This window comes from Micrasema longulum, unplaced genomic scaffold (assembly GCF_059751315.1).
Source record: "Micrasema longulum isolate JH-2025_06_02 unplaced genomic scaffold, ASM5975131v1 h1tg001750l, whole genome shotgun sequence".
Classification (NCBI taxonomy): domain Eukaryota; kingdom Metazoa; phylum Arthropoda; class Insecta; order Trichoptera; family Brachycentridae; genus Micrasema; species Micrasema longulum.
This window is the reverse complement of record NW_028278926.1, coordinates 204,110-230,771: the sequence shown is the minus strand read 5'-3', so window position 1 is coordinate 230,771 and position 26,662 is coordinate 204,110. Positions and strand designations below refer to the sequence as shown.

Below are 26,662 nucleotides of genomic sequence, written 5' to 3'. Positions count from 1 at the left end.
GTGTGGCTGAATATTTCACATGTTTTAAAATGTGTGAAACATTTTTTACGTAATTGCGATTGAAATAGTATTATTTTCTGCCTGAAGGATTTGATATTGGTGTATAAATCAGGAAGAAGCTGATTTTCTCCTTGCAATCTCAAATTCAGTTCGTTCATATGATTGATTCATATGATTCATATGATGGATGAAGCTTATATCAATTAGTGACATCAATAGCAGCGAGTATGAAAGTGCGAAAAGTAGTTATAAAGTATGCAAGAGGTTGGTTAAGAATGGAGTGAAAGAACGCAAAAAACGACTAAACGAAGAGGAAGGTATAAAATTGTCCACTCATTTTCATGAAAACATAAAACTGTTTTGGAAAGAGGTGAAAAAGACAAAGAACTCCTCCGAAAGTGGAAACATTAAAGCGATAAAATCAAAAGATGGCCGAATGCTAACGAATGACGAAGGAGTGAAAGAGAGATGGATGGAATACTTTATGGAAGTATACGAAAGTACTGAAAGTGTCCCTGAGCAACAGCTTGGTTGTGCAGAGGAAGATACGAGTGATAATAGGTCATGTGAGATAAGCATGGTAGAAATAAAGAGCGCGCTGAAAAGTATGAAAAACGGAAAATCCGTTGGGTATGATAAGGTTGCTGTGGAATATCTGAAGAGTGGTGGCCAGATCGTGAGCACATGGCTGCACAGACTTTTCAATCTCTGCCTAAAGGAAGGACATACGCCGTTGGATTGGAGGAGGGCAGTTGTCATGCCTTTATATAAGGGAAAGGGATCTCGTGCGGAATGTGGAAACTATAGGGCCATCAGTCTTCTGAGTTCTGTCGGTAAACTGTATGGGAAAATTATAATCGAGAAAGTAAGAAAGGTGACGAAAGACAAAGTGTGGGACGTGCAAGGAGCCTTTATGAGTGGACGTGGATGCACGGATCAAATTTTTGCGCTGCGAATGCTAACGGAGAAGTTTTTGGCAAAAAGTCAAAAACTATTCTGCGCATTTGTCGATTTGCAAAAAGCGTATGATAAAGTAGATAGAATGAAATTGTGGGGCGTGTTGGAAAAGTATGGAGTAAACAATAAACTTATACGTGCAGTATCGTCTCTCTATGAGGAGAGTTCAGCGTGTATAAGAGTTAATGGGGGATTTACATCTTGGTTTGCGATCTCAAAAGGCGTGAAACAGGGATGTGTAATGTCACCATGGTTGTTTAATCTATACATGGACAACTGTATGAAAGAGATAGAATGTATGGGTATTGGAGCAAAAACGGATAATTTTTCAGTAAGCTGCTTGTTGTATGCTGACGATGCAGTTCTGTTAGCAAGCAGCAAGGCTGATTTGCAGCAAATAGTCTCTAGAATGTATGATGTATGCCTGGAGAGCGAATTGGCGATGAACGAAAGTAAGTCAAAAGTGATGGTATTTGAAAGGGATAGTGAGGTTACTGACTGCGTAATAAATGTAAACAACGAATGTCTCGAGCAAGTAGAAGAATTTGTGTACCTAGGAAGCATGTTTTCAAGAGATGGAAGAGTAGAAAAAGATGTTGAAAGAAGAGTGAATGCGGGCAACAAAATGAACGGAGCACTAAGCACAGTAATTTCTAATAAAAATATGTCAATCGAAGCTAAACTGGCAGTGCACAACGGAGTTTTAGTCCCAACACTTATGTATGGAAGTGAAACATGGAACTGGCAGAGGAAGGATGAAAGCCGAGTGAACGCGGTTGAAATGCGATCTCTTAGACGAATGTGTGGGAAATCAATGTATGACAGGGTTACGAATGATGAAATCAGGAGAGAGTGTAAATCTGAGACAAGTATAATTGATAAGATTAAAAAAGGGTCTCTGAGATGGTTTGGTCACGTAGAACGAATGGACGATGAGAGAATGGTAAAACAAGTATATATGGCAAAAATGAACGGCAACGTTAGACGAGGACGACCAAGGAAGACGTGGCATGATCAGATAAACCAAAATCTTAAGTCTGGTCATGTCAAAAGCAGACAGAACCGAAGGGCATGTATGACAAGATGTATGAATGTGGAAGAGGCTAGGAGTGTATGCCAGGATAGACGTGTGTGGCGGTCCATTCTCTCTGCCTACCCCTACGGGGAAATGGCGTGATGGTAGTAGTAGTAGTAGTAGACATAGAATGCTAATTTCCACATCCATTCACTATTTTCTAAATCGGCAAAAGGGCGCCGCTTCTCATTAAAAAAAATTTCGATCTCTGCTTGAAGTTAAAAAAAGCGCTTAAAGACTTTTCTGCAACTAAGCCAGCATATGGCAGTATGATATGGTAAGTCATTTTCTCCAATCTCTTGAATAAACTCGCGGAATTGTCGGTGATTCAGCCCAGTGGGTTTGATGAAGTTAACAACTGATATGACTGGTTTTAGAACTTGAGACATATCCAAACCTTTTCCGCACCTGTTGATGAATGATACAATGTAAGACTAATGGTTTTGAACCACCATCATTTTCTACAGCCTTTGACATAAGTGCAACCACTCCTTTATTTTTACCACACATATTTTTGCCTCCATCAGTTGTAATAGATTTCAAATTTTTTCATCGAAGGTTCTTTTTATTAATGGCATTTTCAACTCCCTAAAAAATATCTGCCCCAGTTGTCGTGCCGTGAATACTATCAATATCAAGAAGTTCTTCATACACTTCATAGCTTTTATCTACTCCGCGAATAAAAATCAACACCTGAGCAGTATCTGATACATCCGTTGACTCATCCAATGCTAGAGAAAACCACTCATGATGTCCATTTTTGTCAGACAGTTGAGATGATATATTTTCTGCGATGTCTTGCACCCTCCGAGCCACGGTGTTTGCTGAAAAACTGACACTTTTCAATAAATTTACTTTTTCGGGGCATATTTCTTCGGCTACTGCAATCAAGCATTCTTTTATCATTTCTCCATCGGTGAATGGTTTGCCACGTTTTCCGATTTCAAGAGCCACACGAAAGCTGGCGCGAGTTGCAGACTCTTGTTCAGTATTCACTTTGGTAAACAAAAATTGCTGCGATTTGAGTCCGCGTTTCAAAGCTTCAAAATTTTCCGTCCGCAAACTTCCTGTATACTTGGAGTAATTTTGAAGATGTTTCGATTCATAGTGTCGTTTAATGTTATATTCTTTGAGAACAGCTATGGTTTCATTACAAATTAAACATAGCGCCTTATTACTGGACTCAATCACAAAATACTGAAAGTTCCATTTATCTTGGAACGTTCTGCATTCACTGTCGATTTTTCGCTTCTTTTCCATACAAACAAATCACACATAAAAACAATAAGTCAAATCAAAATACTTTTATGCGCGGGTGTTACTTTATTTCACAATAGACAGTTTCGCTTCCTTCGCCTTTTCTACGCAGACTGATGTTGATCTGTTCCATGTCTCCGAAGGGGTTTTCCGGAGCAGGATTCTCCTACTACTTTGACAAGAGTCTCTTTCATGTATTTTTTTAATTTTTATAAGATGTACGTCTTAAACTTTAGTTTGTAAATCTAATGTTATTTTAAAATAATTAATTGAATTGAATTATTTGACAATACTGTAGTCTTCATTACTTTACTTCATGACTTTAATCCTTTCGAAAAAAACTCTCAAAAAAGTTATGTGTTGTAATTCACCACTGTAATCCGGCCTCCTGGCCTGTTGTGGTATGATTTTTAAAAATTATTTATTTAATAAACTTGATTCACTTTCAACATTATCATCATCATTCCTTTTTTGCACCTAATGATTCATAGGGCACTGCATCGGTACACCAATCGCAGCATATCTTGATCATTTTTTTTACACGAAGGTAAGATGATCAGTCTTAGGCTTCAGATACCAGTCTAGGGATTATGAAAAATTCTAGTGTGAAAACACCTTTTAAAATAAAAATTTCATATCAACCATAACGGGATTCAAACCCGAGACCTCTTGCATGGTAAACAAACGCGCTGACCATTATACCACGAGGCCGACGACACTTTAAAGGATGTAAAATCCTGTATTTATCTACTAGTATTAGATACTAATGTAAGTCAAATTAAAATTGACGAAAAAACGTTTATTTAAATATATTGATGAACAATATCTAAACATAACAAATTGTGATTATTGTACCCAACGTTATATGTATTGTTTATTGTTTGTGATTAACAAATTAAAACACGGATGGAGAATACCTCAAATAAGGGAATATGGTAGACTAGGCATTTACAGGGTTTATGACCTGTCATTGGCTGGTTTAAGTGGCCACTTTACAAACTGTGTAACAATCCCATATTCCCTTCTCAAAAATGTTTTCCCTCTCTGTTGAAATAAATTTAAATGTGAATAACTCCCTAGGGAGAAAATCCAGCCAGTCTGCAAGCTTTTGGATATACTCAAACATTGTTGAATTAACTATCTGGTAAAAAAAGAAGTATAAAAATTGGAAAATTGTTTTCAAGCGTTGCCTAGCAGGTGATTTGGTTCAGCCGAAAGAATCTCACCCACGTGATAAAGGTTTCAGCTCTTTTACTTCACAAAAGTCAACAGATGGAAGAATTGAGGAAATGTGGATGTTCAAACATGGGCAGAATTGTGAATGTTACACAGTGTGTAAAGTGGCCACTTAAACCAGCCAATGACAGGTCATAAGCCCTGTAAATGGCTAGACTTCCATGTTTCCTTCTCAAAAATGTTTTCCCTCTCTGTTGAAATAAATTTGAATTCTGATATTTCATGCATGATACGAGTATGTGCATATCACGTGCAAAAGTCTTATACACAAATCGTGTTGACCTATCAACTCTAACTTGCCTTTTTACGGCTGTATAAAAGTATAATTGTTGGCGGTAAATAAAAGACATCGAGCTTAAGAAAGAGACTGTAGGCCCTAATAATCGACTAACTTCGGCTTTGTAGAGCGTCGTCTTTGTCATTCATCCTTGTCGACTCGTGTGACAGAGGCGACGCTCTACAAAGCCGAAGTTAGCCGATTATCAAGTCATAAACACTCGTCCAGGATTCTGGTTAAATTTCACAGACTGAAATGTATTCTTCATTCCACCTTGACACAGGATAAGTTAAAAAAATAAGTTAGAAATGAAAATAAGTTTATTAAAATGAGAATATCACATTTTTCATATGATTAAAAAATCAGAAAATCGTCTTGTAAAAGGAAATTTAAATAAATCCGGAGTTCAGTAATTCATTTAATAAGGCTTAGGGTAGAAGAAATCTCTAAGAGCCTGGAGGAAAGCTTCGATGTCAAGTCCAGCAGCCTTCAAGAGGGCTGAGATCTCCTGAATCCTCTCATTGGCGTACAGCGCGTCAATAAATCCTCTGAACTCGGGAGATCCAAGTTGGTCGAAAAGGTTTTTGAATTCAGGGCTGGTTTCCAACTTCATTTTGTAGAAATCTTCGATAGCATCAAAATCAATGATAGCTTTGATTTCATCGATCATAGCCCGAAGACCACCAGCCTTAGTTGGAACGGAGCGGGAAATTCCGATGAGCTCATGGAGACCCTGGATCCATTTCTTGACGGGAAGACCAGCATTGTCAATGAAATCAATAACCTGGAAGATAGATAATAATATTATATAAAGGTCAGTTACTACAAACAGAAAATATTTTTTGATCAATAGGCAAGGATGTTCAAATTTAATCATTTTACAAATTTTACTGTTTTCTAAAGTACCGTATATTCTAATAAAAATGTTTTTTTTTGGTTTTCTTGATAGAGAGAACACTGCGGAACAAAAATAACAGTGTAACTCCTGAGCAATAGTGTTTTGTTGATGGTTCGAATAAGCTGCCACAAGGGCTGATCTCAACTTTTAGCTGCTCGTTTAAAAATAATATAATAATAAGTGTAATTTTAGTTTTAAAGGCAAGATGATCAGTTACAGAGACTAATAAATATTGCTATTTCAAAATACGTGGTTAAAAAAACCCTATCATGAATAAAGGCCTTCATGCATGCTTTGTATACAAATGCTTTTATTGATAGACCAGAATGCGGAAAATAAGTTTCACGAGCAGGTAGTTATTTTTTTGTGTTTGTAACGTTTTTTTGTAAAAAAGATTAATGCAAATGTTTGGAATCACAACACAGTGTCATATGGCATATTTGTTTTGAATGTATGAGAATTAGGTACTGTATACCATTAAAAAAAGTTTGTTAAATGCAGTTAAAAATGTAACGAGTCGCAGTAACTAAGACCACACACGGTTTTCCAATAGATTACACAATTTTATCATTGAGGGGAGACATTTAAGCCCACCATCCACCCGCAGCTGTTATAGAGTCCTGAGGGACTCTCTGTCAGCTGCGCATAGAGGAAAGTTATTATAAATATTCCTAAGGAATACAAACTCTATGCAGATTAAGGAGGGGGGAGGAGGACGTATGGAAAAAGGACAACACGTCGTCCCCACCCCTCAGGATCCCCTCAATGCTTCTGTTTTTTTATTTAAAAAAATATGTTAACAAACAATTTACATAAATAAACGTATCCAAATATACAAAAACATTTTCTTAAAACTATAGTAACAAAACAAACAAAACATAAGTAAAAACACGGATATTTACATTAAGAGAACGACTTTGGATAAAGAAGGACTCCCTGGGTGGTCAGAGGCAGAGGATCCGAATACCACCCCCGTAAGGGGAAGACAAAACAAAAGAACGTATGCGTTCCGTTTATCAGTGAACTAAAAAAACAATCAAATATAACTCACGGAATTGTATTCTGGGATCTGTTCGACTTCCATGACCAGGGCTTTGAATTCTTCGCCGAAGATATAGGCTAGCACTTGTTGGAATTCAGGGTCATCCAAATATTTGAACATGATGCCAACAATTTCATCGATGGGAAGAAGCGCCACAAGTTCATCAAGATCGGTATTCAAGTCTCTTTGCACCTCCACTGGGTTGGCGATGCTGACACCCCCCAGGGCAACGACAGACAGAAGAACAAGAAGGAATTTCATTTTTGATGCTCTAATTTGATGCCTCAAACTTGAATGATTTTTAACAGAAATACTTCAGGTATTTATACGTTTTTTTGAAAAATTAACTATCAAATCTGATCAAAAGTACTGATAATGGATTATATGCACACCTGTAGTTTTTTTATCGAGTTGCAGGTGTTTCTTTGTTAAGTAAATAAAAACAGACGATATTGATCGTAATCTTAAAGAATTAAAGATTGTCTTACTCATTTTTTGGTGAGACAATCGCGGACATACGAGTGGGTTACCAATCAAATTGTTAAATTATCGGATGTATGTACGTTTGATTTCATTATGGTGTTACCTTAAAACAATGTTATTATTTAAGACAAGTGGTTTTGAAATTGTTAAAAAAAAAAAAAAAAAAATTAGATACATCTCCGTTATTATGATTTACACAGATATTTCAATTTTGGTAGCTATTTTCAATTAGTCATAAATAACTAACAATTAGGAAATGGGAATCAAGTTGTGATAAAAGAGATTGCGAAACTCGGACATTTGATTTGTGAGTCGGCTACACTTTATATTTTTTTTGTATTTTTATTATCTTAATTCGTTTTTGTATTTTTATTTTTTTATAGGAAAAAGAAATATTTGCGTTCTTATGATTTACCCAAATATTTAATTTCGAGGGCATTTTCAACGAGTTGTAAATAACTCACTATAGGAAAATGTGAATCGAGTTGGGGTAGAGTGGAATTCGAACCACAGACCTTTAGTCCGTGAGTCCGAGACACTAGCCACAGGTTTATTTATTAGTTATTTTGTTAGCTGTAAGTAATAATGTAAATAGTTTGAATAAAACAACCGACTTTTTTAAGCTATACAAGCTTCTTTCTCAAAGTACACTTGACTAATTAATTTTTTCCCATTTAATTTTATCAGTTTTCTGCCAATGAAACTAAAAAAATCAAGTATTTTTGTCCTGAAAGGCTGGTAATGTGAGATGGATACTTTCGAAAAAAGACTGGAGCGGACTAAAAGAAATATTGTTTACTCGGTTATTGATTGTTTTTTTCTTATTATGAATCGCTTTATTGATTTCTAAGATTTTCAAATTGTCTGAGACAAGATTCAGTCCAGTTTTAAGGCAAAAAGACTTGATTTATTAGTTTCATTTCAAAGAAGCTTGTATAGCTTTTTGTTTTTATAGAAATAAAAGACGAGTGACACTTTAATCGACAAATTTGGAATATCAAGTGGCCGGTTTCATCGCTTTCGCGACATCTTCAAGACTGGAGTCTCTCGCTACATCTTCGAGATGAATGGAAATGATGATTTTGAAACTTTCGACTCCTAGGTACAGGTTGATTACTGTTTATTGAAAATGGGTATTTTATTAAACTCGTATCTGTTAACTCGTAAAAGACTGTGGTAAATAATCCCTTTGCGCGCAGTGATGTAACATCGTGTTGCCACTAGTGAAAGACGGAATACTCTAAAGTTCAGACATTTGAAAATAAAATTAAAATGGAGACATACTGTTTAGTAATTCCCTTTTCATAATTTATGCTAAAAAACATTTAATTAAGCTCTGTTATAGAAATATAAATTGAAAATCATAAATACGCGGCTCATATTACGCGCGTGCGTCCCCCATCACTGTCATTAACCGACTGAATATGTTGTACACAACACCCGCCACAGAACAGCGTCTCTGTTTTACATGTTATGAGTTCTATCTTTCTTGTTATGAGTTCTATCTTCGTGCTCTCTCTTATACAGATGTGTTGCTGAATTAGCGAATATTCATTCTTCACGTAGCAAGGATGAATATTTTTTGTATCAGCATAGTTATATAAATTATACTTTACAAATCCAGTGTGAAAATGTCCATTTAAAGTTTTGAAAAAATACGTGTTAATCATTTTAAAAAATTAGAGAGATATATCAAGTCATGTGTCCTTTGTCGACTAGTGTGACATCACAGTTACACCAGAGTTAATATTTTTCTATTGATAACTTTAATTTTCCATGAGAAACTTCATCGGATTTTTTTTCCATTGACGAAACAATCATTTATACGAAAGCCCGTATGCATGGTCGATAAAATTTATGATAAGCTTCCCAAAAAAAATAAAGAAATAAATTGTAAAAAAAAGAGTGTTAAAAGTGTTTCTAATAAATACACATTTCTATAGCATAAATGAATATTTGGTCTTCAATTGGTCTGCAATTGGATGAATAAAAATGAATTTAATGTAAGCAGCAGACACCTTAATTATGTATTTTTTTTACTGTTTGTATTTTCTCAACTCTTTATTTGTTTACTTTATTCTTTCAATTTTTTCAATTTTTTTACTTTTTTTTTCATTACAGTATTTTTTATTTGTTTTTGGTCTGACTGTAAGAAATTGCTAGTGACAATAATTCCACGGTTGAACTGTGTATACCTTAACGATGCACGTGCCAGTCCCCAGACAATGAAATATTTCAGACAAAATAAATACATTTTTGAAAAGGGGAATTTGGAACTCTAGCCATTTAGATAGCTCATCATTGGGCTGGTTTAGGTGACACACCGTAATATTCACCCTTCTGTCATTGTTTGGTCATCCACATTTCCTCAATTTTCCAAGAAATTATTCATTTTCATTTTTAGAATTAATCTGTTGACAGGACCGTTATTTTTCATTATCATAAAAGATAGTCTTAGGTAATATAAATTTTTGTTACCAATAGAACTTATTGTTCGAGTGTTTTCAATCGAAAAATGTATTATTCCAATGATTGATTATGAAGTGACTAAAGTGATTTTGAATTATTGTTACACCAACAAATATTGCATTTCTTCAAAAATTGGCCATAACTAATAGGCATTCATATTAATATTGTGGTTCCCATATATGAAAAACAGTTTTGTTCGATTTACTCCTAAATAATAAGTCAAGTTTCAAAAGATGCACCAATAATATTGGAGTTCCTCAGGGATCTAACTTAGGTCCTGTTTTGTTTTTGCTTTTCGTTAATGATATTGTATCGATATTTGAGGGAGTGGACATTCTTTTATTTGCTGATGACCTGAAATTATCTAAGACTATTGCTTCTGTTAGTGACTGCGAATCTCTTCAATTAAACCTGGCGAGTCTATATACTTGGTGTCAGAGAAATGAGCTCTTTCTTAATATTGACAAGTGCAGTGTTATTACGTTTACCCGTAATAGAACTTCAATCAACTTCTCTTATAATATAAATAACACAGATCTCGTAAGAGTTACAGAAATAAAAGATTTAGGTATAGTGTTCGATGACAAGTTGTCATTTGCTCCACACATTGATGCAGTTACTAACAAGGCAATGAAGTGTCTCGGATATTTGCTGAGAACGGTGAAGGATTTTAATTCCATCGATTCGCTTAAATCTTTATATGTTGCCTTAGTTCGGAGTAACTTAGAGTATAATTCAATAATTTGGTCACCTTGCTATAAAATACATAACATAAAATTAGAAAAAGTCCAACATAAATTCCTTCGCTTCATAAATTTTAAACTTAATATTCCCGTTGACCAAATCGACTACAACTTCCTATCAAATAATTTAAAATTGTCTACTCTCTCGAATAGGAGAATCTTAACCGATTTAGTAAACCTATATAAAATTGTAAATGGCGCGCTGGACAGCCCTGATTTAACGCGACTGGTCAATATTAAAATACCTTCCCGTCGCACACGAAATAAGTCGGTGTTTGTCGAGGTGTCCAGCGGGCACAACTACTATGTAAATTCACCTATAGCTAGACTTCATCGCCTTGGTAATGAATATGGCGATGTTGATATATTTCGTTACTCATTGAGCATATTCAAGACCAAAGTACTACAGGCGACCGACGCGACTGAGTCTAGTCAATAAATCCTCGATCGTATTTATGTATGCTTAAAAGTTGGCCCGTGTTATGTTTTATATTTTTAGTTTATAAAACCCTTTTCAGTTTTCAACATTTTAAACTTCACTTTAAAGTTTAGTTTACCGGTGTAAAAAATAAAATAAAATGTAATTATGTTTTATTGGAATCCTGTTATGCCTTATATTATAAACATAATATAATGTATGTATTATGTCTTAATAGTGTATTATGTTAACTATGTAACTTTATTTTTAAATTTTAATAATATTTTTTTTTAATTTTTATATTTGAAAAAATGTTAATTATGTTTAATGTGTAACTTTTTCTTATTATATAGTATGTATAATGTAAAAGCCCCATGGGCGTCAACAGAAAGAAAAATAAAAAAAATAAAGAAATCAAATGGTGTATTTAGTTTTGTGAAATTACGACTTTAAATTTTTCTGTATCCTTTGTTACCTCTTGATAGGGACAAACTACTATGCGCCGGTGAGTAGTGGGCGAGGAATCGATTAAAAGGGATTTATTTATATGACAAATTCCAATCTGCATTACTTCACAGGCTGTTTAATCGATTACGTTATGCAGACTGTAAATATAAGTTAGAAGTTAATGAATAGAAAGCAGAAAGCTGTTAAACTGCCGATATGTACAGAAAAATAGATCTATATTATCAGCAGAAGCCGTATACATTGTCAGTAAGCTAATTGCCCCATTAATGGGTGGATTCTGAGAAGCATTTATTCGGCTTCTGGATGTGTAAAACAGTGCATGAGATCTCGGTCTAGTATAATGTTTGGGAACATACAAACTAATCTCTTTCACTAGTATATTTGGATTATTTATACTATTGTTTTGTCGACCTCGTGGTATAATTGTCAGCACGTTTGCTTACCATGCAAGAGGTTTCGGGTTCGATTCCCGACATGGTTTTTAAAAAAAAAATATTTTTCAAAAATATTTACAAAATAGTCTTAAATTAAAGTCCTGCTGAGTTGCATACATACAACTCGTCAGCAGGTTCTTATAAATTACATCGCTTATTTACACTTAACCTACATTAACAATAATTTTACATTACATTATGAAAAATTAAAAACTATTACTAATACAAAAAAACTTTTTTCTAATAACCATAATTTGAGCAAACGTCTCACTCCTGTATTTAACTCAGTATTTTAAATATTGTTTGGTAACATGTTAAATATTTTAGGTATACTGTATTGCAGTGTCCTTTTGCCATATTTATTGCAATATCTAGAAACAGATAGCCCTTCCATACTAGTAAACCTGGTGTTGTATCACTATGAAATATTGATTTAAATAGGTGTTTTTCCAAATTTTCCCTCTCTGTTGAAATAAATCTAAAGGTGTTTTTCCACTTAAAATATTTCATAGTCCCTGGACTGGTACCTGAAGCGTAAGACTCGTCCTCTTACCTTCATATAACAAAAATGATCAAGATACGCTGCGATTGGTGTACCAATGCAGTGCCCTATGCACAATCAGGTGCGGAAAGGGAATGATGAAGATGATGATGATTATTTTAGCCCCAGGATTACCGAACTTGTACCGATGATGCGAACCCAAAAGTCACATTTATCTTTAAATGTGGTGTTTTCGATTATAATTGTAAAGTTAATGCATTTATTTTTATTTTTGAGTTTACTGAATAAATTTAAAGTTTTGATTAAAGTTTATTTTACGACTGACATAGTTCTTTTATTTTAAAAATCTTGTGGTCCCTGTTGGCAACAAAAATCTAAGTGGTCCCGGTCAAAAAAAGCTTGAAAACCACAGCCATAGAGTAAAAGATCGTCATATTTTTTGCATAGTGATAGTTGGAGGATTGGCAATCGATACATTTTATCGCGAAAAAATATTATTCCACCCGGCAAATTCTTACTGTTAAATGACAAAATGGTCCTACTTCGCAACATCTATCTACATGGCAGCCGTCCGTCTTCAAAAGACGATGCTGATGTATCAATTTGACGACTGGGAAAAACAGCTTTCAGGAGAAAAAAAAATTAATGACAAATTATTTGATATCAAGTTTATATTTGAAGCACTAACTTTGTGGTTATTCATTTTAATAAAATAAATAAAACAACTTTATTTTTAACTGCTAATTTTTACGTAATTAGTTAAGACAAAGAAGCTTGTTTGCTTTGAAACCGGTCGGTGAAAAATAAAAATTAGTGGTTAAAAACAAAGTTGTTTTATTTATTTTATTACAAATTATTTGTTTTGAATATTGTTGATTCCGCTTCGTGCTGCTGCGCATATCATAATCAGTCTTCTGAACACATAGAAGCATAGAAGAAACATTCACGTTCTATCACTTTTTCACAATATTTTAAATAATCCCACTTCGCCTATTTATCTGAGAGAGCTCTTCCAACATCTATCACAAAACGGAATGTCTCTTCGTTCTTGTAACGAGAGAACCCTTTTAATACCCTTTCATCGCTCCAACTTTCTTGCCTCCTCGTTCACAGCAGTAGCTGCTCGATTGTGTAATAATCTACCCACTAATGTTAGAGACGCTCCTTATTTATTTACATTTAAGTCAAGATTGAAATGTCACTATCTAAATATTAAAGTTGTTCCTTCATTCTTCTTCTTTCCTTCCCAACTCCTTTCCTCTCTTTAAAGTATAGTGTTCATTTTACATATATTTTTTTTTTGTCAATCTTTTTTTAAAATTTTGTATGAAACTATGATTCTATATTTTTTTTCAAAATTATAATATTATGAGACTCAATATGTCCATGTACTTGAAATTTTTTCAAACTGAACGGTTTGAGTAGGTAGGAAATCGCCTTAAGGCAATATGCCTGCCTTTATATGTTTATAAAGTGTTAAACAAATAAATTACACATTCTGTCGACTTGTCCCTTTCCTGCTCTCAATGATTACCGAATGGATTATTTTGGAGACTTGATCGGGTTCGATCAATTTAATCTCAGTCAGAGAAGAATTCACATCCTCTATTCAATGAAGTGCATATTATGCACTTCTGAATTACTTTATTTCAACACAAAGATGCTGAGGCTATCAGATTACAGAGAGCTCCTTCGAGCAGCTTTTCTCGTTCGGCAACGAGCAATTTTTCTGTGTATGTGTGCACCGCCAAGAAGACTTCTTATATCCATGTGGTGTGCGGTTTGTGGTGGGCAAGCTGTGGCTAGTGTCTCGGACTCGGGGATCAGACACTTTTCCATGGTTCGAATCTTATTCTACCCCAAATAAATTCCCATTTTCTAATATTCAGTTATTTATATTTGGGTAAATCATAAGAACGCCTACATATTTTTTGCCTTTTAAAAAAAAAGTTTAAAATTTACCGTTTCGGTCAAACGATTATGGAAATAATATTTTGATGACTTGTATGAAGAACGTCGGTATTAAGTCATTTAATAAAAAAATGATAATACTAATCATAATTGACATTATCAAACTTACATAAAATAATAAAGAAAGTATTTTTGTAGTGACTGGAACAAAATTTTCAGCCAAAACCGAAAGTGAAACTTATTCAAATAGGTTAAGTCACTTCAAAATACTTAAAATTAGGGGTTTTATGGTCAAACCCCACAAATTCATTAAAATAAACAGAAAATAAAATACGCAATGAAATAAAATACAAAAATTTAATGAGTAAATTTGTTTATTTTTAGCGCTTTTTGTTTCTTTGTTATGTTTTATATATTTATTTATTTTACATAAACGGCATAAATTGCCTTTAACATAAATTAAACATAAATATGAAAAAAAAATTGAAAAAAAACATATATAAAAACATAACAAAAAATTATAAAATTGCATAACTATAACAATAGTAACAAGCAGGTAAAAACATATAAGCAACCAAAAATATTAACGAAATAAATACATAAATATGAAAAAACAAAAAAGGGAAAAACATTTTTAAATATAAAGAAAAGTTTAAGAATAATATTGCGAGAGAAAAAAAGAAATCAGACTCGTTTTATAACTATCAAGTCCAGAACCAAATATATCAGCCTTGTCCTCATACTGATTGCCATATCTATGGAGCCTAGGGATAGGCGAGTGCATGTGATAGTTGGTTCTAGAACTTGCAGAACAAAACGGAGATCTGTGGCGGGTATGTCGATGTATGTATTATGTTACATGTAATATATACTCGTATGCAACAGTTCTTCAATATACCCTATAAGAACATTAAGTTATTAACCATAAAGGGATTACAAAAACATAAATATTATTATGAAAGATCTTAGAACTACTAATCACAAAACCAGTCTAGTTTTTATTTAAGACATTGGAAATACAATAACTATATAAAATAGGCAATTAAAAGTTAAATAATGTTTAAATATAAGCCGTTGAGAGAAAAACAGAAATAAGTTGTCTAGAACTGGAAAATTTTATTTTTGTATGTATTAGCTTTATATGACTTCCGAAAATTATGGAAGAAGTTTTACATAAAATATCTAAATAAATAAAAAAATGCTAATTGTTGGTGGCGATTTTAACGTAAATTTATTATTTAAATTTGTTGCAATAAATATTTAAATATGAACAACAACAAAAATTTTAATATGAACAACTCCCCAAGGAATCCAGCCAGTCTGCAAGCATTGGAGATACACAAAACAATGTTGAATTAACTACCTGGTAAAAGAAGAAGTATAAAAAAATGGAAAATTGTTTTCAGGCGTTGCCTAGTAGGTGAATTGGTTCTGCCGAATGAATCTCACCCACTTGATAAAGGTTTTAGCTCTTTTACTTCACAAAAGTCAACAGATGGAAGAATTAAGGAAATGTGGATGTTTAAACATGGGCAGAATTGCCACTTAAACCAGCCAATGACAGGTCATAAACCCTAAATGCCTAGACACCCATATTCCCTTCTCAAAAATGTTTTTTCCTCTCCGTTGTAACAAATTAAAAAAAGTAAATTTATTAGATATCATCAGTTTATCTATTAAAATCAAAAGTTTATTTTAATCTTTGAATCTAATAAACTTGTTTATGGAGTTGACACGAATAACTGCTGGTAGTGCCACATGTATTGATAATATTTTCACTTACATTGTCCCAATACATAAATCAACAATTAGTGAATTGGACTCTGATCCTTGTGGTCAGCTTATACGAATTGGAAGTTGTGATATAAAAGATGTCAAAAGAAAACTCTCATATAGGTATACCACTAACTGTAAATCGCTTGAAAAATATGAGATTCAATTTAAAAACGAAACATCCATTCATTCTATATAATAAAAACCCAAATAGTTAAAAAAAAAATTTTTTTAATCGGTATACTTCAGTTACAGCGCACCGTAAGACATAACACTGTGGGGAAGTGCTGCAGATGTTGATTCTGCTTTTATGCAATTTACAATATGAGTCCCTGAGAATCACTCAGAGATGTTTATTTATTTTATTTGGGAAATCAACAGTTCTACATACATATTTATAGTAAACAAACAGATATAGTGTATAAACTCAGAACTAATAACAGATTTCCACAAAGTATACAAAGTTAGTAAAGAAAATATATTACGTATTAAATAAATACATATAAGTTCGTAAATATTTTTCAATAATTAAATAATTTTTTAATATTTATTTTAAGAACATTAAGTTGCTGTAAATTGGGCGGGATTAGGACAAGAATGCTAGAAAAGAGGATAAGAAGGGGAAGGGAGATGTACATATTTATTATTATAATGTCTACTAAGCTACATAATGCATTTTTAGTGTAAATTTTAAATCTGACAGAGTGATGTTTGTGTAATCTTTATTTATAAATTTTGCATTGAACACTGAAAAAGTTCTACGAAAAAAAGCATTTATCATATATAAATGTCAGATATGTTGAAAAAATAAATATATTGACAGTCCTATGTCAATATATCTATGAAAACTTAATTTACGTACATAAAAATATTGTTGATTAAAAAAAAAATAACAGAGACTTTTCAACACTAGAAATAAAGATATGTTAGTTGTGCCTGCTACTAGACTGCAAAAAAGGAATAATTATTTTGCCTCAAACTGCATTTGATTCTACAATAAAGTACCTCTTGAAATTCAGACTTTGCCAACAAAAAAAATAAAGATTTTGTCAAGTACAGCCTGTTTGAAAAGAGCTACTATAGAGTCGATGAATATTTGCAGGACAAGACAACTTGGCATTAAATTCGATTATTGATAGGTTTAATTTACTAATTATTGATTGATATTTTACAGTTATAATTTATTTATTGACGTTTATAAGATGTTCGATGAATTTTTTAGAAAAAAATAATTTTAATAATGCTAAGGAGTTTGACTGGCTGCACTTGAAATATATGCCGGAATTGAGTTACTGCATTGAGCTGACTTGTTGGGCTGACTGTTTGGGCTGACTGGGCGTAATCACACCCTGTAGTCTCTTTATATAGTGTCCATGCGGCTTGACTGTGGAATTATCTCACATCCACTATCAAAGATTACATTATCTCTGTTTAAATCACGTCTGAAGAAACATCTCCTTTCTCTTCTTTAATCTTTCCTCCTTTCCTCCTTTCCTCTTTCCTTTTTTTTCCTTTTTCCCATCCAGTAATAGTTTTGATTTAAGGTAATTTATTACGTTTATTTATATTTTTATATTTCTTTAGCTTTTTAATCTTTTTTCTATCGAATATGTTCTGTAACTTGAATTATAAAAATAAAACTTTTATTTTATTGGTTAGTTGGAAAAAATTGCCATTTGGCAATCAGCCCGCCAATGTACAATTAACATTATGTACAAAAAGTTAAATAAATAAAAAAAATAAAAAATATATATTTCTTTTTTATTCATGCTTCCCTAGTAGAAACGATGTTTATGTTTCTACTTTTTGCAGGACGTTGCTCTCGTTGTTATGTGCAATACTGTTAGTCTTGCAGAATATAATGTATTTTATTGCATATAAAATGATGACTTGCTTTATCGGTCTTCGCTCTATTTAAGGAGAAACAATTGCAAGTCTCTATGTCATCGATCAATGGAATATGAACCCCACACATATCATAAATTGTCAACCGTGACTCCATTTCTAAAGATGATATGTCACATTTGTTGTCACGTCATGTTTGTTGTTAAGTGACGTATCTTAATTTGCCACATTTGAAAATAGAAAACAGACACATTGTAAAGTAACACAACTAATATTTTTTAACCCTATTAAATGAAGACACATCATATTTTACCAGATTGTAGATATTAATTAAGACGAACCAATTGGTATGTGAAAAGTAATATATCATACTTAACCATGTTTTTACTGATATTTTATTCAAATCAATTTATTCATTTAATCGTTCTCTTTTGAAAAAGTGTATGGACTTGTAAAATAATTATTTGTGTTTCAATTATTTTTATATCTTGTTAACATTTGATTTTCAATTTATTTGATTATAAATAAAATAGAAGTGCTAACAACTCTTGAACAACGTTCTCGTGTATTAATATAATCTTAAGATTTTTAAAGATGCGATGTGGTTGTGAAACATTAATTTCTTTTGGCAGACAAAGCTAAAACAAGCAAAAGAAGGTAAACTTGAGGTCAACTTGAAAATTCGTCAAAGGAATACGGGTCAAGTGATTTTGTTGGAAAAGAACTTTCAAAAAGATAAAACTCTTAATTGGGTTTTATTTAAGAAACTCTCAAGATATACATGATAACGAGGAAAATAACCGCGAACAACAATATCAAAAGAAGGTCTTTGATGAACTTTTTCTTAACAAAATATGAAGATTAGTTTAATACATCGCGAATCGCTTGAAGCATAAATAAACGGTAATTGTCTTGTCCGGAAAAACGAGCTGAGAGATTTAGGTGTAATTATGAATGAAAAACTCTTATTTGATTCCCATTTTTAGGCATCCGTAAATAAGGCTTACAGAAATCTGGGCTTTATTATAAGCACCACTCTATCATTGAAAACAACCACATCCCTCAGAATTGTATTTAATGCATACGTCCGCAGCCACCTTGAGTTTACTTCTGTTGTTTGAAATCCTCGATATACAAATTATATATCACAACTAGATAGGATACGGTTTCGGATTCATTATCTTTTATTTAAGTGTCAAGCCATTCCTTCTTTTGATTCCGGTGGTCCTTGTTTTGAATCCCAATGTACCTACTCCTCCCTGACGGCGAGTCAAGAAAGCAACGCGTGACAACACAACAACAAAAACCGTACCGCGAGCGTGATAGTGATTTCGAAACACCAACATACAAGGAAACGTTTAAAGTGACCAGTGCAAACGATAACGGTGTTTTTCTGGACCAGTGCCAAAGGGAGGAAATCGTAAGTCCTTACTTCTTTCATTAATTCCAGGATTGACACTCTAAACCATAAAGTCAATTAGTTTACCTAAAATCAAACGTTACCTGTTTTCTTCGAACACGCGTATCGCGAGAGGGCAGGCCTCGTTTACAGTCCCGAGGTCAAAGGTATCGAGCATCCAACAGATACAGAATAGATTCCTTAAACTTTTGGATCATAAGCGTAATACTTATTTTGACTCGTACGAAGACCCTTCTTCCTTTAATAGTTTAACTTCCCTTACTAAACATTGAATCATTTCTGATCTATCTTTCCTCTTCTAAGTTTTAAACAATTTTATCTACAGTCCATATTTCATAGAGCGTATTTCAATCAATTGTTCCATAGAGTCAACACGACAAGTTATTTTTTTATATTCAATTTCAAAACTCGTTTATTTATCGTAGCTACTCCAAATTTAACTTTCTTTGTCCCCATTTACATATTTTTAATACAAAATTTTTCAAAGACTTCAAAAAAACTTTTTGTAACAGTGTAAAATGAAACATTTTTTAGTGTGAAATAAGTTTATGTTCCTTTCATTATGTTCATGTTATTATCAAATTAAAATTTTGAATCGGTCAACTACGAGTATACTATGAAAATTTCTCTCCCCCACTCTATTTCATCATTCTTTAGTGGTCTTTTTTTATCTTGTCTTTTATTTTATATTATTTTAACTGCGTGAGATGTTCTCTCATTATATTTGTGAAAAACTTTAACTGGATGCATGCACTTTTTTATATTTTATATTATATAACAACTGTTGTCTTTCCTAAAAAAAACTAATGCTTTAAAGGTTGTTTTAATTTGAGTTTAAATAGTCTGTATCCGGGTAAATAAAGTAGTGTAGGTGCCCATAAATGTGATGGTCCATAAATGGATCAATCGTCTCCCAGACAAAACTGCTGTCTCAAAAAAATAAAATGTATGGTTCACAGCACCACGATTCTTGAGTTAAACATAATTTTAATTATTTCTTGTGTAGCTGCGGTGTAACATGAGTCTACATAGGATACAAGACTTTATATATCTTTCTTATTTTTTTAAATGATGCAGTTCTTTTTTTGTAAACTTCAAATAGACATTTTCATACCGGATTTGGAAAGCAAAATTTGTATAAATAAATAGGATTTTACCATATATTTATACGAATTTTTCCTTGCTATGCGAAGAATAACATGAATAAATGTGATCTCAATACAACAATAAATCTGTTTACTGTATAAAAGGAAGCACGAATATAGAACTTGTAACAAGGAAGAAGAGGACGCTGTTCTATTGGCCGGTGTTTGTGTGAAAGAGACAACAGCATTCCAATAGTATGATAGATACATGTACCATGCAAAAGACAAGAAAAAAAGTTATGTGTGTGTTTATCTCATTCGTTATTTAGCCAGTTATTGGCAGTGAGTAGGAGTGTACACACGTTAAATGATGGGCGTACTTTTTTTTTTGCTATATTGAGCCTGATTTATATTATTATTGAACTAAAAGTATGTCTATATTTTTTTTATCAATGTCTGAACTTCGGAATATTCTGTCATTTGCTTGATGGAACACGATGTTAGAGCACCGCTCTTAAGTGAATTTTTTAGTAGCGTTAATTTTAATAATTGTCACCACCCCAACCTCCAATATTAGTAAGTAAATAAATCAAATCATCAATATCAATTCCTGTCTCCCTCAATCGGTCAACGTTTTTAAGATACTCTAGATTATCATAAAGACTATAGATCAACGATTGGAATTCCAGTGATCCAAACATTTCAAAAAGTTCCTTGAATTCATCACTTGTCTCCAATTTTGAGTTGTACAGTTTTTTTGGTCATCTTTCGGAAGTATGGCTCTTATGTCATTGATAAGTCCTTTAAGTCCTCCATTAGCTTTGGTGGTATTCGGGTATTCTGTAGAAAGTGGCTTTAGTCCAATCAGGGAGTGCAACCAGTTAATCCAATCGTAGACCTCAAGTCCCGATTCATTAAGGAGTCGCGCCATCTTAAAGAATGAAAAAAACATTATCTCTTATTAATTATTTAATTCGATTTATAAAAAGTTAGGAATGCCATAATAAACAGAAAAACAGATACATAATCTCGCCATCTAGAAATCGATAATGTATTTTTATGATGCCACTCCACAGAAGAGGTTGAATTTCATCATGGCAATATTTATTTTGTTTGCTGCCGCTTTGAATTTTTCGTCGCAGTCTCAATCTTGAGGACAAGTTTCTCGTCCTCCATTGGTCTCTTTTCTCTGCAGCCCCTTTCAGCTCGACATATGAGGTGCAGTTTGAATCTTCGCACACTTGCTCCAAATATTCCCGTCGGAGGCGCTCTCTGTAATTTGTCCCCTCAGCCATTCCCTCTAAGACGTCATGCAGGAGACCCTCGTGGCGTATAATGTAACCGATCCATTAGGCTTGCCTCTCTGATATGGTTTCGATTAGGTGCCTCCCTTCTTCGATTCTGCTGAGAACCTCGTCATTAGTGATGTGGTCTCTCCAGGAAAGGCCTAATATTTTTCTGTAGCACTACATCTCGAAGGCCTCTAGTCTTTTTTTATCTCTTTCGGTAAGGCGCAATGTTTCACAACCGTACACCAACCGTACATCCGTACAAGGATACGTATCTACAGTGAAACATTCATGTAAAGTTTTTTAGCCAGGGGTGCTATTCTAAACCACTCTTGCGGCTTTTTGTATACAAATACAAGAGATAATACGGCCTCGAGAGCGTTTGGAATACCAGCCCAGCAGATGCGCATTCTTCCTACACTGCATTTTCCTTCTACTATTCCTTGTTATTGATATGAATTATTTCGTTATTCTTTAACCCCATAAAATGTTCAAAGTACTCAATGATTTTATTTAATATTTCTCTTTCTTTTTCCATACGATTTAATACAACACGAACACTGTCTAGTGTCTAGTGGGATGAATTCTTCAAATCTATTTGTGCTAGCTTTGGTGAGAGTCTAGCTTTCGACTGAGCCGCAGAGGAGGTACTGGAAATAAATACATAGCAAAACACAACTATTTGCATACGCAGATAAAGATAAAGTTTATGTCACTAAGAAGGTCACCCATTTTGAAAAAGCAGTTCCATGGCATCATTGCCATCTCTATACAAACAATATTTATCTCCTAAGAGTGATCCCACTGATTTTTAACCAAGCATAACAAATTATAATATTTATTCAGACTATTTTTGTATTTTTTATAAATTTGTTTAGTATTATTATTATATAAAACGATAATATTATTATTTTACTTTAATTTGATAAAATAAAAGTGTTCTAATGATCTACCTAAATACTGACATTTTAGGGCCATTCTAAGTTGAAAAAAATAACTGTGTTTTAATTGGGAATACGATAATAACACATTTAATTTTTTATTTAAGTAATAAGTCTCTACGAAATACTGTACAGTAAAAAAAATGCACCAAAAATATTTTTAAATTCGTAACTTTGAAATCCCGCAAAAACTGTCATTGCATCGGCCACGCCCCCAATACGTCACGATCCATGTTAATTTTGAACTTTGCTCCTAACCTTTCGAATTTTTATAGAACATCGTCTCGAATCTTGATTTCACAATTATCAATGCCAAACATGTTACGTTTTTCTAGTGGCCCATTTTTTCGTAATTATTTTTTTAAGTTTTGTATGATAACATTTCTCCACAATATCCATATTGATTTCAAAAATACAATTAATTATTCTAAATTAATTTCATATATTTTTATCGGTATTCGTAGAAAGTGATATTTTCCTATTGAATAAATAAATTAAAAATATTATTATTTTAATATTGACATCGTTTTTTTAAAAATAAATTAATTGAAATCGGTAGCTTATCTATAAAAAACACAGTAAAGATTATCCAGGTCGACAGATATAAAACTTTGATTAGCAATAATACTGAGTATTTTATTTTGAGAGCGATTATATATTTTATTGAATTTAATCCTTATTAATGCGTTATTAAGATATTTCTACGAGTATGAAAAATAAAACATTTATTAAGAAATATTAATACACAGTAGTTAGAGCTGTTAACTAAAAGTATTTGGGTATTTTTATAGAGTAGAATTTTAAATGGGATCGTCATATATTTAAACTTTCTGGTCGATTACGGACTCTTGTGAGTACTTTTTATAAGTTATCTTTTGTTTCGCCTTAAATCACTATATATTTTTTTTCTTTAGTAGAATCAATAATAAGATATGGTATAAAGTCGTGGGGACATTCGACTAAAACTAATATTGAAATGATCCAGGGTCTACAGTACTCTATAGTTAAGAGAATTGTACCAGCAGAGATTTACGAACAAAGAAGTAATAATGTTCTCCTGTACAAAACAATCAAAATTCTGCCTGTTCGAGGACTATTATAGTTTTGCATCATTTTGGAACAATTTAATAGTAATACATTCAAGTTTCCTCTCAAACATAACCATAATACGCGCTTCACGTCTAATGATGGCTTGGTAGCACCAAAAGTATGTAATAAGTATGGAAATAGAACTCTAAAATATTTAGTACTTAGAATTTTTAATTTATTACCAAAAGAACTTAAATTTAACTCGCATTGTAACAATAGTAAAATAAGAGAGTGGCTACTCGATCAAAAGTTTATATATGAATAGTAGCTTAGGTGTAAATATTTTAATATTTCATATTCCCACATAAGGTCACCCTTCTGTTGTTGAGAAGACCGGAGTTTGACGTTTGCAAAAAGAATGCCATATATGAAAAAATATTTATATTATGTTTGGGAATTCAACCATAAACAGGTAGGTATCTACTTAAATTTGATATTTGAATATTAACAATGTATCGAAATTCAATCATAAACAAGTACTTACTTATCAACAAACAATCAAACAGTACCTAGGTACTTACTTATCAACAAACAGTCTTTTTCCAAGACATGCCAACGTTCGGGCAGGAAAAGGTCGTTCGGGTCAGCTAGTGTACATGTATATTCTGATCTTTCCGGCTGTTAATTTTATATGTTATTCATTGTTTTTATAAATGTAGATAATATTATATAAGTTGGTACAAATATAATCTCCACCAAGCTACAGAAAGTGGCTTAGTGGGATTTAAGTTTTAGTAAAAATATTAAAATTGAAATTTGAAAACTGTAAAAATGTATAATTATATTAATTAAATAAATAAAAAAATTAAAAATGCGAACTCTTTCTTAAAAACGTACAGTTGTCTTTTTCGTGGTGTTAAGGAAGCATTTACAAAAGAATAAGAGAAAAATAATGTTTAAATACCTTTTCATGAACATTTTCAGCCTCCGAATAATCCCTTAATGGTAAAATTTTCTCGTTTTAAATGTTTTACAACATTAATAGTAATACAAAATATTTAATATAAAATTATATCTTTCTTCTTTTAATTCATAGACATCTTCAAAATTCAATACAATTTCTTTGAATTCTTCATCCAAAGTAACATAATTAATTTAATGAATGAGGGCTGGATCTTTTGAATGTTCGTAAATTACTTTGAAAATCTCATCAAATGGAAGTAAATCTTTGTAGTCTTGTAAATCGTCAGTTAAACTCTTTGGTTTCTCAAAAAAATCACTCAAAATTAATGAAAACCCTAAAACGACAAACGTAACTAGAATTATCATTATTAAAAACACATACTTTGTCAAAAATAATTCCAAATTATGTTAGAACTAATATTGTTAAATCGATTTTTTAAGCAATCAGTCTGATAAGATAAGTGAATAAAATGTATCAAATCTTGTACATTGAGTTTTTCTGGGTTATTATGCCATGTATTATTTGCACTTTTTTCCGACGTTTCGGATCGCGTTACAGCACCTATCATCAGAGTCAACCTATCAATACCCATAACATCAATGTTATTTGTGTCATATATTACACGAGTAACGAGTAGGTATATAACGTTATGTACTTAGGATTCGTACCGAGTCGAAGTTCTTGCCGATGTTTAATTTATTTATAATTTTTTTATTATTATAATCTTTTTTAGGAAGCAAATATATATTAAGTAGAGGCTAACGATTTGTTGGATGGATTAAATGGTCATAATCGTAGAACGACGACGCATATGATTTTCTTTAACTTAACTTGAGAGCGGTTTAATTGATTTTTTGCCACTTTATGTTGCAGCTCGATAATTACACAATTATATAATTTGATATATCGTGTCGTATCGTGTCGTATCGTGTCGTGTCGTACCGTACCGTACCGCGCCGTGCCGTACCGTACCGTACTAAAGCTACCGCAAAGAGAATTCGCAACGATGAAGTATTAAGAAGCATGAAAAAATAAAGAAAAATAATAAACACAATTTTAAAAATAAAGCTTTGGACATTTTATGTGATGAGAGAAGTTTGAAATAGTCCGTACCATACTGCAAGGAAAAGTTGAAGGGAAACGCGGTGTAGGAAGACAAAAATATCAGATGTAGTGCCCTATGCACTATTATGTGCGGAAAGGGAATGATGATGAGAGTTTTATGTAGAAATCAATTGCAACATTAGGCATACTAATATTTCTGACTATATATTTGACCGATATACTGAGCCTACGAGTGTTTTTCGTGCCATTTTATAAAATATGAAATATACGCATAAATAAAAAAAATAAAAAAAATGATGTGATCGAATTATTTCACATACGAGTACTCGACGACGCATGAAAACAATTTGTCAATTTTACAACTTCTTCTGTGACCAGTTGGTTTTATTACAATATTTTGAGATTGTCCAAATGATTGTTGAAAAAATACTGTATTTCATCAAATCAAAGCTAGGACACAACTTACATAATAATAACTACCTCAAGACAAGACCTGGTCTACCTTAAAAAAAAAATAATCTAGAAAGACTTCAACACCAAAAAAATCCGTTTAGAGTTTACAATGCGACACAATCGAAACATTGGTGCATGCAACCCATAGTTTGTGCTGTGCTGAGCTATGCTTATGCTGTGCCTGATGAATAAAAAGTTGCAGACAAAGGAATTATAAAGACGAGTATCTACAATGATATCTAATAATAATAATAATACACTGACACTCCGGAACGTGCCTGTTGGCCAGTGGAGTGGCCCCTTCCTTATGGAATAAAATAACTATTTATATAAAGAGAAAATGATATTGAATGTATCTTTTGTATAGAGAACCAAATTGTATTATACATTGGATAAAATAAATAAACAAATAAAATAAACAAATATCTACAGCCTGGACAAAATTTTTTTTTTTTTTTTCCTATTTTCATGAATCGAATAATATTTTTGGAAACATTTTTATAACATCGAATTGATTTGAGTTATTTTTAAGACTTTTCAAAATAAATTGGTTGAAATGTTACTACCAACCAGCGGAAGTGTAGCATTTTATATTTGGCCGCGCAAATATGAGAACCGGAAACATACT

General features: G+C 32.6%; 1 protein-coding gene across 1 annotated transcript; it reads right to left on the bottom strand.

Moving 5' to 3' along the window:
• Positions 1–5,104: 5,104 nt before the first annotated feature.
• LOC148274116 (protein G12-like) lies at positions 5,105–7,032 on the bottom strand. The gene is made up of 2 exons (XM_088237599.1): positions 6,752–7,032; positions 5,105–5,586 (listed from the first exon to the last, which is right to left on the bottom strand). The coding sequence occupies exons 1-2, from the start codon at positions 7,001–7,003 to the stop codon at positions 5,221–5,223; spliced, it is 618 nt and encodes a 205-aa protein (XP_088093725.1). The 5' UTR covers positions 7,004–7,032; the 3' UTR covers positions 5,105–5,220.
• Between the last annotated feature and the right edge of the window lie 19,630 nt (positions 7,033–26,662).